The sequence below is a fragment of the Filicampus tigris genome, chromosome 13 (genome assembly GCF_054856515.1).
Source record: "Filicampus tigris isolate MCC_2025a chromosome 13, RoL_Ftig_1.0, whole genome shotgun sequence".
Lineage (NCBI taxonomy): Eukaryota > Metazoa > Chordata > Actinopteri > Syngnathiformes > Syngnathidae > Filicampus > Filicampus tigris.
The window spans coordinates 12,242,475-12,255,068 of NC_141229.1; the positions used below are offsets into that span (position 1 = coordinate 12,242,475).

The following is a 12,594-nucleotide window of genomic DNA, read 5'->3' on the forward strand; positions in this document are numbered from 1 at the left end:
AGAACCTCTTTTACCCTAACCTAAATATGAATAATTTCCTGTGATTGAATGTAAGGACTGTGACAAATAAATATGTCCTTGGCAGTGACTGAGTTAAATAGGTGACGTTTCAGTCAAAAGTGCATATCGCAGACAGTCACGAGTAAGTCACAAAATGTTATATACATTATCACGGATATTGCGCTTTCATCTGTGTGCCCTGCGATTGGCTGGCAACCAATTCAGGGTGTCCCCCGCCTACTGCCCAAAGACAGCTGGGATAGGCTCCAGCACGCCCGCGACCCTTGTGAGGATATGCGGTATGGATAATGAATGAATGAATGAATTGCGCTTTCAAGTGAAATTTCAGAATGAACCTAAATGCACTTTCACCTGTACAGGTGAACTTAATTTGACCTTGTCCAACCTTTTGAATGCACATCCAACCTTTCAACTTTCAATACTTTTTGTCCTACTTGCTGTTTTAAAAAAAGAAACCGAATGGCAAAGTTTGATATATTGGTTAAGTCATACATTTCCTTCTTGGATTAGAATTGGTATTTAAGTACTGTAGTCCCATTTTGATATCATAAGTCCAAGTCAACACACAATTGATCAATAGTACCTCAGGGAAGTGGAACTCAGAAAGGCTAACAGAACTAACTAACAGAAAGGCCTAAACATCCTTGGAAATGTAGTAGTCCATCATCATCAAACACTCATTGTAAACCTTGCCATTCAGCTCCATAAAGGAAGCAGCTTGCTTGCTAACTAACAAATACAAATGTTTGAGGGATTGATTTTCTCGTTTTTACCATTTCAGTGGTGATGGAGCCATTCCCCCAACCCCACAAACGGTATACACTTGTTGTCTTATGTCAATCGCCATGTGGCAGTAACTAACCTGCTAATAAACAGATGGAAAAGCTACCACAAATACAATGTTTCACTTTATTCTTTTCACTTTTGTTCCAGGAATGTGTGTCTTTTATCTTGATGAAACATGGAATGGAATTGTTGTCATTGCCCTGTCTTGCATTATCCTCCATGAACCAGGAACTAGCCTGCTCATGGACATACACAAATACACAGACTCCTCACATTTGTTATGGAAACCAATTTTCTCTTTTTGTTTGATATATGATGGAATCAATGAACCACCACCCCGGAATACAAATAGTATCGTCTTGTTTTACATAACTCATCATGTACCAGGATAGATGTAATAGCTACCACAAAAACAACCCTTCGCAATTTATTCTCATTAGTTTTAGAAGTGCAGGTGATAAAATATAGAATTTTCTTTTTCTTTTTGCTACTTCAGTGCCTATTTGATGCAAAATGGTACGGTTCTATCTTACATCATCCTTCATGGAACAAGTAGCCTGCTAACAGACAAACAAACAAATACAGCACAGCCATTCTGAACTTTTCTTTTCCTTTACGCTTTAGCTTCTTCGCACCTTTGTTATCACTGCAACCTTGGCAGAGGTCTGCGCTCTACTAATTGAGATTCTTGTAAAGTTTCCACTGTTTTATTTATACTCCTTCTTGCCGCTCACGGCACAAAAATGGCACAAAATTCCGAATTCAGGTCAACCAAATACGGAATCCTGGTGCTCGGAGGTAAACATGTCTGTGCGCACTGTTGCCTTTTTAATGTGTCATCAAACCGTCATCTAATTCCATTTATACGGCTAAAAAGCCTCTCACAAACAGATTACCTGCTGCATAGAGGGGAGGCCCCTCTTTCAGTGTGTAATTGTGGCATGGCGCCATGTCCTCCCACTGCTTCTTAGTCCATTAAAATACAGATGAGAGCCTTTTACAGCGCGCGCCAACAGCAACGCCTCCCAGCTAATCCGGCAAGCAACACAAACATCACATGAATTATGTGTAATGGAGACGACTTGCTGCTGGCACAGCTGACTGAGGACACAAACAAAACGCCCGTTTATTTTTGGTTAATGTTTGGATTTTGTTTTTTCTGATTGGGCTTTTCATGTAAGTAATTAGCTGGCAAATATAGAAATCCACGCGCTCCGTGGAGAGGATGTCGTTAGGTGCGCTTCCAGCGCTACTTCTTCTTCTCTCTCACACACGGGGAAAACTTCCTCTGTGTTCAGCATTTCAACTTGTTTGTCTGCTAATTCCCTTCCAAGCCCGCTTTCACTGGCTCCCTGGCCGCGTAAACAACGCAGCGTCGCCTCCGTTTCGCCATCTCATCTACTTAGCGAGAGCTATTTATTCATCCTTTTAATGCTCAATCTTGGCAAGGGCGAGTGAAACCCAGCACCTTAATTCCATTAGCTTGTTACTCCAATAAGTCCCAATAATATAAAGCCACACACACATTTTTCATGAAGCGTGAACACATAGCAGCCATATAAATTCTCCCACTGGGGCTTTTTTTTAATAACACTAATAGAAGCTAAAGGTTGTTCCTGTTTTGCTGATATCAAAAGCAACGGTCGTTAACCTGCACAGGCTTTTGCGAAGAGGAGTGTCCTAATAGGCCCCCTCTAACAAGCCCTGTTTACACCAATCAGTACACTTGGCACACAATTTTGTGTCTCTGCTGTTAAAAGTCTTCATCTAGTTGATACTGTGTCATTAGGAAATAATACTGGAGCAAGACACACTGGAGTCATATGAAAAATCAAAAAAACACTTCCGTGGGGTGAGATACGCATTTTCTATATGTTTGTTAAGCTTGCTTGTGTTTCCCCGTGACATTTTAATGATTGATTTCACTTGTGACAATGTGCATTGAGCAGCGACGTGACGTTATCCTTCCATTCATCTACAGTCTCCAGGCATAAACACTCAAACCAAGAATAACCTAAACTTTTACGTTAGTTGCATTGAGTGTGAATCGATTAGTTATGCCTAGAGTGAAAGGCTCAGCTGTTATGTTCGTAGCAACAGAGCTAACTCTATGTAAATGGCGCCAGCTTGGGCAGCTTGATTACAAGCTCACTCGTCTGAGCCTACAAAGACGCTGACTTCGTGTGCTCCCAAGATGGCGGCGCGGTAACGGCGGGGCTTCGAAGTCCGAGTAGGTGGGCTTGGGATGGTGGAGTCACTGCCACCGTTACACAGTTTTTTAATTAGGGATGGCTCGATACCACTTTTTCATATCTGATACTGAAAATACTGCAGCGTCGAAAATCGGCCGATGCCAATTGTCTATTGATCCGATTCTTTTTGTCACTCCATAAGTTGTTGTTCTCATCATCATCATCTCCTTCACCTTGCAAATATATCAACTTTGTGTTCAATAATCAAACCCAGGTTTCACACTGAATATGTATATTTGTGACTAAATTCAGAGTAGACAAGATCATTATTTATTACAGTATTCATATTTTCTATTTTTGTTTGCTTGTTACCCGGGACATTTTTGTAATGAAACTAGGTACCTTGTCTTAGCAAAGGTTGTTTTCTAAGTCATTTAATCAATACTCACCTAAATAAAAGCCCAAATAAATAAATCTTATATGAGGCACACAGACTTGTGACATGTTTGTACACTTGAAAAGGATATCTGGTGCTGGTCGTCGGTTTCAGGTGCTGGTGGATGCAACAAATGTTTGCAGAACCAATGTTGAATAAACAAGCAATGAAATAGTACAAAAAGAGCACTGTATAGGATAGCTGCGATCTGACGGCTAGCATTAGTGCTATATAGCTATTATTAGTGCTACTATACACTGCTGCGGGTCATTAATAAATGAGAAAATGAGTTTGGTGTGCCTATAAAGAACTGATGGGACACATGCAAAACCAAACTGTTTAAACGGTTTTCAAAAGCCTTTTAACCCTTAGTGTTTGTGTGTGAGTGCGTGTCAACTTGGCTCGCACAACGGTGAGCAGGCTCTAGTCAATCTGGTGACCGGTACTTGTGTACTGTGGCTAATGCTAAATGCTATATTGGTTGACAGTTCAGCAGCTGTAAATGAGTCAAAGCACTCATTATTACCCAACCTTTTTTGCTCAGTCGCGGCAGCTATTAGAAGCTGACTGTGTCGTTTATGCTGCACCGGTACCACATTGTAATATTGGAAATGCGCCATGTATACAGCTAGCATGTCGCGCTAAGTGAAGTTGAGTGTAAATTAGAGTTTGGGCTGATGGATGGAATTGGACTGGTTCTAATAAAAACAGTCTGATACCGATCCAGTCATTTGGGCCTGTATCGAACTCGACACCAATCCAGTGGATCGGATCAGACCAAACACTAATATATATACTGTATACACAAATTGTTCTTTGTTGAATTCCATGACAAGTTACACTATTTACCTTGCTTATACAGCTTTTGCCTTCGTGCCCGCATACTCCACAGTTAAAACATGCCCAACAGGGGGTACCATTCCAAACATTTCAGTAATGATCCAAAAAGAACTGTACTGCTTGGCTTTACAGCAGAAAAGGCAAACTTGATGGATTCTAATCACGTTGAATCTACTTGCATGCCTCTGCTCGGTTTCCCACCCTCCTCCCAATCTCAATGAGCTCCTTGAAGACTCTTGATTTCAAAAGTGACTCTGCTTTTGTTACTGGAAAGGCTGGCGTGGGTCCATGTTGGGGGAAAGAGCAGATTAGGTGTCAAAAGCGAGCAGAGAGAGGGCGAAAGAGAGAAAATGATGACGTGCAGGGAAGATAAGCTGAAAGACAAGACAAAAGAGAAAGTAATGGGGATATTAAGTGAAGGGGAAAGGCAGTCTGTGTTGCTGCTGCTCGGTCTGATCCTGAGCTGTGAGCCGATGAGATGGGTAAGGAGGAGGAGGGATGAGCGATAAGAGGCCAAGAGGATTATGGCCGTGAGAACCTTTGTTGTAGTGATGCGCTCAATGATCCACTTGACCACTTCAACGTGCTCACCGCTGCAAATCTGCATGTGAGGCCACTGCAAGATGTATCAAACAGACACTGTGATATTGCAGGCAGTTCCAGTCGCAGAAAAAGGGAAGTGTGCTGACACGCATTAAATGGGTTGGTTTGCTGGTTCTCAGTCCTTCTGTTAAAGTACATAGGAGGGCATAGCAGAACGCGACAAAGAAGAATACATTAAAAGCAGAGGTAAATCTTCACCCACTGGAGGGGTCATCGAGTCAGTGCTGACACTGCATAAAGGGGAAAGTAAACCCAAACATATTGCGTTTGTGGAATAAGAGCTAAACCACACGTTTTTAGCCATCTCTGGGAGTGGCCATTTTGTCACTTCTGTCGACTGAAATTGACATCACAACTGCATGGCGCAGTTTCAGAAAACAGGTCAGCCGTGATTGGTCGTTATCTGACCCCTGAGCATCTGTCATTTTCAGCATCTGTCATTTTCAGTCGACATAAGTGACAAAATGGCCACCCTCTGAGATGGCTAAAAAGGGGTGGAATTTGCTGCTTAACTCATATTCCACCAACACAATATTAATCAGAATGCCGTGTTTCAACTAGTGGGCCTGCTGGGAAGATATTCTTTAAAAAATATGTTTGGGTTGATTTCCACTTTAAGGACAGCTGAGTATGTGCCCCACCAGATAAATCATTTTCAGATATTTAGTTTGGTTTGAATTATCAAAGAAGAAAACATGTTGAGTTTTGTTCGTTATGTGACCAAGCTCAATCTCAGCTTTACTGATGTGTCAAAATAATGTTTCCCCACTGAAATGAATTAAAGAGTGCAACGTGACAGCCAGCATGTGGACAGGGGCTTCGTGCTAGGGTGGCCACTTTAGAGCGCCTGAACTCTGCCCGGCAACAAGCAATTTGGACAGAATATGCCCCTCTCTCCAAGGATCCAATTAAAGTTCAGAGTCTACTGGTGAAAATCTATCCTTAAATTGTTTGTAGTACTTCTTTACTTTTTAGAACATTGACTTATATGGCGTAGTGAACAACCCATACTGCGTATAATGACAGATTTGGCACAAAGCGGAAAGAGGCATCAGCCAGTGTTCTCTCTTTCTGCAAAACTTCTTTGCTTCATGTAGCTCTCTCTTCCCTCTACACTATGGAAATGGATGCCGATTGAGTAAGAGCGAGACACAGTGTGGTTTTATGGCAACATGGGAAACAGAATCAGCAGCAACAAAGACTTTGCATTTTGGCCTCAATGTGCTTTTTCCCCGTAATATATTAAGGAAGGAATGTGTGTTTGTTTCACCATACAGACAAAATGCAAGGACGTAATAATGTTCTATTTCTGAGCCTAGCTACTGTTGACAGTGTTTGGTAATAATAATAATAATAATAATAATAATAATAATAATAATGATAATAATAATAATTAATAATGTGGGTCACTGTGTGACTCAGGTGGCATGTGATTGAAATGCTACTTCTGCTTCTGCAAAGGACAGTAGACTATTTGTCATCCTTCATTGTAACGATGTGTACTGTACTGATGCTATTGCTTGTGATCAGATCATGAAAATATGAAGAACATTTATCTTACTGACCCACTCCTTAAAGCAACAGTAGGGAATAAAAGTTTTTGTTTTTCTGTTTTTGTTCCAGGTCTTCCCCTTACAGTTTTGAAGCATACGTGAGAAAACCAAGGCAATTAACGTCTGTGATACTGCTATAACATAACCAGTCTGTAATATAATTAGGGCTAAACAATTTTGTAAAAATATTATATAACCGAATTATGTGTCTTGAAATACAGGTACAATTTTTGAATCATTTCTCTATAACTCTATCAGAAACATTAGCATAAATGCTAGCACTTGACTTGACAGGTGTCCAGGCTCGTACACCAATATTTACACCACCACATGATGAGAAATTAAAGAAATAACAATAATAAGACCATGTCTTAAAATATCAAGTTCCTGAGTATTTTACTGTCCAGCCAAAAACACGGAGCAGTAAAGTTAGCACAGACGCTAGCCCCAACAAAACCAGAGAGTTTTACAGGCTGGTCCATCAATATTTTAGCAGACTGAAGCAGGTGATGCAAGGTCGACACGACAATAGGCAAGATTCCATTCACGTCGTGATCAGCTTGAAGCTGTTATTTCAGGGGGATAAATGCAAACGCTGTCAAGAACAGCCCAGAGCCGTTACACTTGTGACCATAGAGGAGTTCTCATAACCTCATTTCAGGTCTCAATTCCCCTTGGAATAGAGGAAGCTGACCAACAGCATTGTGGGATTGAAACAAGAGCAAGGGGTGTGCACTTGAAACCGATTGCTCTCGCTTCCAAATTGTTTAGCGTGATCGTTTAAGATAAAGCGTCCCACCCACTATTTTGTTGACGACACCAAGGGCATTAATGACCACATGTGACCGTTTCTGTCGACCAATCACCGGACATCTGCGCCGTACACAAGCGAACCGCGGTGTACCATTCTGACGGGTTCTGTATCGCAAACCAAACTGAAATGGACCGCTTAGTGGAAAGCTTTCGTGTTACCATGACCAGCCTGGCTCTCCTCAAGCATGGTGATGCCTTTGTCTCCCGGTCAAATCTGGCCACCCCATCTCTCCCAGTGCCTCTCATTTTACAACAGAGAGAGCAAGCGAGAGAGACAGCGAGAGAGAGTGGGAGAGTCCCATCTGGACCACAGGAGAGGCTGAGGGAAGGCACACAAAGAGAGGACATGCTTTGGGTCAAGGCTCGGAAGTGCATAAGATCAGAGTTATTTGCAGATTGCGCAATGTATTGACCAAAAGCATACATTGACAAATAAAATATTTTCAAGCAAGGACGAGCCAAATTCCTACTTGGATCTGCAGAGTGTCTGTTTTACAAACCATGCCGAGTGAATCAATCATTCAGACGGGTTGGACAAGACCCCGTAACATGTTAATTCCTACTGGATAATGGTCAGGTGTGCCAATACTTATTTCACTGTGCTTAGACTTTTTATATCAAATTCTGGAAACTGAAAGTGAAAGACTTCCATCCATTCTCTGAACCAATTAGCCTACCGAAAGACTTCCTTTATCTTTCTTTTAACGTTGCAGTTTTCCATTGTGTTTTGTTTTACAGTTTTTTCTCTGTGCTTGGACATTTTAATGTTAAACTCTTTCCACCTTGCTAGACATTTTAACGTTGCATATTTTTTATCCTGTTTTTTTTAACTCTCTTATGTCATAGTTCATTTTTGTCACTTTTTTAGACATTTTAATGTTGAACTCCATTTTTTTTACGTTTAAAGACATTTGTCATAATAATATCAAACTGCAATTTATCCACCCGACCTTCATATGTCAACATCAATCTGTACTTTTGTCACTTTTCTGAGACGATTTAATGTCAAACGTCAATTTTGGGGGTTGCATTTTTTTCCAGCTTTTCTTAGACATCTTAACATTAGACATTTTCTCCACCATGCATGTGTTTTTATTTTATGTCTACTCTCACATATGGTTTTATATTGGCGTTCAACAATATTTCTCGAGAGACAGAGAGACAGAGAGAGCGAGAGCGAGAGCGAGAGCGAGAGCGAGAGCGAGAGAGAGAGAGAGAGAGAGAGAGAAAATTTGGACTTTTCTGTGTACTGTGCTGTACTTGTTTGCATTTTAAAGGGAAGAAGTGGACTTTAAATACACTACTGTTCCTCCAAAAAAGAGAGGGACAGAGAAAGAAGAAACAAGAGTAGCAAACATAACATTCCATCACTTATCACTGGTCCACAGTGCGTCCGTGTGTATGCATGTGTGTGTCTGTGTGCGCGCGCGCGCGCGTGCGTGTCTGTGTTCGGACCTCGGTTCGATCAGCTGAGAAGCGTCCGGCCCTCCCCTGATTTGACACCCGAGGTCGCCATGGAAACCGCCTGAGCGGCGCCTCGAGGGGCTTGCGAGGGGTCTTGTTGTGAATCCAGTGACGTCATGGTGGCGGCGCCAGATAGTCTGCTCCAGAGAGAGAGAGAGAGAGAGAGAGAGAGATCAGCGCTCATGAAGATGCTCTTGCGCCAGTTTCTTAGCTTCTCTGCTTCAGGCAGACAGCGGGTATCGCGTTTGTACACGGGTGGTCCTCGCTTTACGATGACATAAGACATTTCGAGGTGACAAAATATTCACCGCAATTCTGACTTTACAGGCGGGTTGCCGACTACGGCGCGTTCCGAACTTCCGACCTACGTACACGCTCAGCTTGCTGCCGTAGGAGCGATACTCCATCGTAAATCGAGTACCGCGTTTACAGTATTTGTAACCATTAATCTGGACAGATTGGTGCGCGTTTGCGCGACATAAAGATCACTTTAAGTGACGTAAATTTTCCTGCCTCTTTGAATTGTTTGGTTGTAATTATTTGACGAAGCGTTTTAAATTATAATGTAAACGTAACACACACATTTACGAAGATAATAGCGCTCAGTTTTGATTGATATTATCAGGAGGTATTAATTTAACGGTATTTTTTATCATTGTGCAGATAATTTGCATTGTAACCGCATTGCATCATGCTGAGAATATTTTAGCATTTAGTGATGGGTTTTATTAATGTGCAAACCACACTAGTTGTGAGCCGCTCTTGTGCTAAAGATGAATGGATGGTGCAGGTGTACCTAATAAAGTGGCCGTTGATGTTCTATCGACAATCGATGTCATGTTTTTTGTGCAAACCAATGGAAATCATCAGTAAATAGCAGAGTATTTACACGCACAATCAGGAAATGTAATATGGTGAGTAGGAATGAAAGTTTTTTTTATGGGTCTGACCGTTGCGATGCATCTATTCCCTCAAAGAAAGTTCACACCGGTCCGGATTTGCTTGGATTAATCAGACGCGCCTGGTCTCGTTTGGCGCTAAACACAGAAAGAATATTCATATGACTTATTATTATCATTATTATTATTTCTAAATCCATATTGTTAAACTCACACAGAACAGAAGAGTGTTTGGAAAGTCGCTGCATGTGCATTTTTAACAGACAGGTTTGAATATATAGAATACAGGCGGTAGACTACATACGTATTCTATATTGAAACGAGTAACGACCGTGAAAATAAAAATACAAGTGCAGATCGAGTGACTTTTCGAACATGCTGTATATTTTCCTAAATATCACCTTCTTCCCAAAAGTTGATGATGTTTTTATTTTTTATTGGGAGGAAAGCTAGTCAGAGCCGGGGGAAAAAACTTTGCATTTGTGCAGTTATTGGCCACACCTTGTCAAAGTCAATTGCGAACCTTGTGCGGCATTAATTCTCTTGATCACAAACAGGTAAGAGCTTAATTTTCCAAATTGCCCACCGGAGCTGCCGAGGCTGCCCTCTGGGGCCCCGCCTCCCCGCTCGCGTTGCCACCGGTAACGATGCGGAAGAGAGGCGGGAGTGTTGTGCAGACAGCCAATAGGATGACGAGCGAACTTGGAGTGACACGTTGGCTCTCTCCAATCGGCGCTTTGGTTCCGCCTCCCTCTCCCTGTCGACCTGCTGCCTATATAAATCCCATTGCCGCTCTGTTAATCCAGTCTGAACGACCACCCCCTGACAATATTGGACTTAAAGGAAGCAACACTCAAGAGAAAAACTCGCGTGATACTTAAAATTTAACTTTGAAGGGAAAAAAATGAAAGCAATAAGCCCCGTTCGGTCCTTCCGGAAAAACACCGCCGCCTTGACGGAGCACTCGCTGGGTCTGTCGCGGAGCAAGACCCCGGTGGACGACCCGTTGAGCCTGCTGTACAACATGAACGACTGCTACTCCAAGCTCAAGGAGCTGGTGCCCAGTATCCCACAGAACAAGAACGTCAGCAAGATGGAAATCCTGCAGCACGTCATCGACTACATCCTGGACCTACAGATTGCGCTCGACTCCAATGTCGCGCTGGGGACGAACCTGCATCACCCCGCGCGGCCGGGCCAGGGGGCTCCTCCTCCGGCTGCATCCCGGACCCCGTTGACCACCCTCAACACGGACATCAGCATCCTCTCGCTACAGGTACGACCCACTCCTCACCCGCTTGTATTATGACGCATGTCGCGGCGAGGAAATAACATTTGGTGCTCTCCTTTTTTGTTTATTTGTTTGCAGTCTCCCGAGTTGCCATCCGAGCTGACGACAGATGACAGCCGGACTCTGCATCGCTAAAGGCGGTGAGTAGTCTGGACTCCTGTCTGCTCACGCATGCCGGCCAAGTCCAAGGCTTTTTTTTTCCCTGCAACCCAATCACCAGCAACATTTGTTCCGATCGCGTCCCAATATGCTTGCGCATCTTGTCAACTAAGATCCCAACCGTACCATATGCTTACTTTTCATACGTTCAAAACATTGCTGCAGTCAAATGCATGCAATATATCCACTTTGTCAGGCTGCTTTTAATCAAGTAGCAGTTGTCAGGGCCGTATTATAGCCTCTCGTATCTATAATGAAGGGCATCTGTGAAGAAGGAAAATAATGGCTGTTTTGGATTGCTGGCTACTACCATGTCTGCACATAATTGGTACAAGAAGTGGGTAGGCGCCAGCTGAGCGGCAATTACGATGATTCTTCCCCAGATTGGAGGCTAAACTTGTGTGAGAGTGTGTATGTGTGTGTACATCTGGAGTGCAGGGTTTGCTTAGTATTGGGAGTGCTTGGTTAAATGTTAAAAAAGTGTGCGGCTTCCTCCCTGGCGCCAGTCTGTCCGGATCTCTCTCTGCCCCGTTTGCCTTTTTCTAAACACGCCTCTCTCTCTTTCTTTTTCTCTCAATCTTTTGCAGGTGTTTGGTCAAGACAAGTAGAAAAAAAAAGAATCTCACAGGACCTGGGGAGCATGCAGGGTTCCCCCACCCCCTTACTTGGGGGGGAAAAAAACGTCAAAAAAACAACAAAATCCAACAACCTCATGTCCTCCTCCAGGCCTGCTGGATTATTTTTCCTCCCTCCATCATGAGACACTTTGCTTATGGGACAATCTTTATGATGTGATGTGCTTTTTTCCGCATTATTATTATTTAACTTAAGATTTTTTTTAATTATTATTTGTAAGTCCTTTCTGGAAATGGAAGGCACGTTATATTCCCAGTTGTGGGAGGGAAAATGAGATTGTCATGAGGATGATGATGATTATTATTATTATTATTATTATTATTCCCCCTCCTTATTCTCCCTTTGTTGAAATCTTCGCTTTTTTTGCGGAGGTGGGAACTTGGTTATATACTGTCAAAAAAATGGAAAAAAAAAAGTTTAGTCTTGTCAGGATTGTTGGCACATGAAGGACTGGACGTTGTATAAAAGAAGAAAACTGAAAAAGAATGACACCTTGTGAACTCTTCTCGGGAGTTGATCTTGTATAGTTGCAGGCATTTCTGCAAAAAGTGTAATGTTGTACTTATGCTGAAACTTTTTATAAAAGTAATGTAAATTGTACCTTTTTTTTTATATAAAAAAATAAATCTGAAAAGCAAATTTAACATGCTTTCATTTTGTGGGGTGATGGATGCAAGTGTGTGAAATCTACGGATTGTGGGCATACACGGTACACCAAAGCAATTGATGTGACCTACCATGTATTCCTAAAAAACGGGGAACTGTTTGGAAAACATATGTACATGTTCAATTATATTTTTCATAAATTAATATGACTTATGTAGGTGGGACTGAAATGGCCCCAAAGAAGCTTCTCGGCACAACTTTTTGGTGGACACATGCGCACGATCAAAACTCCTCT

General features: G+C 42.3%; 1 protein-coding gene across 1 annotated transcript; it reads left to right on the forward strand.

Annotated features, from left to right (window-relative positions):
* The first annotated feature begins 10,390 nt into the window (after positions 1-10,390).
* id2a (inhibitor of DNA binding 2a) lies at positions 10,391-12,337 on the forward strand. The gene is made up of 3 exons (XM_086050541.1): positions 10,391-10,883; positions 10,977-11,038; positions 11,645-12,337. Exons 1-2 carry the CDS (start codon positions 10,512-10,514, stop codon positions 11,031-11,033), a joined length of 429 nt encoding a protein of 142 aa, XP_085906667.1. The 5' UTR covers positions 10,391-10,511; the 3' UTR covers positions 11,034-11,038; positions 11,645-12,337.
* Positions 12,338-12,594: the final 257 nt, after the last annotated feature.

Bases quoted from the DNA above. Each gene is read 5' to 3' on its own strand.
- id2a (XM_086050541.1), top strand. From the start codon at position 10,512: ATGAAAGCAATAAGCCCCGTTCGGTCCTTCCGGAAAAACACCGCCGCC. The intron at 10,884-10,976 runs GTACGACCCACT...ATTTGTTTGCAG, and splicing joins TCAGCATCCTCTCGCTACAG to TCTCCCGAGTTGCCATCCGA.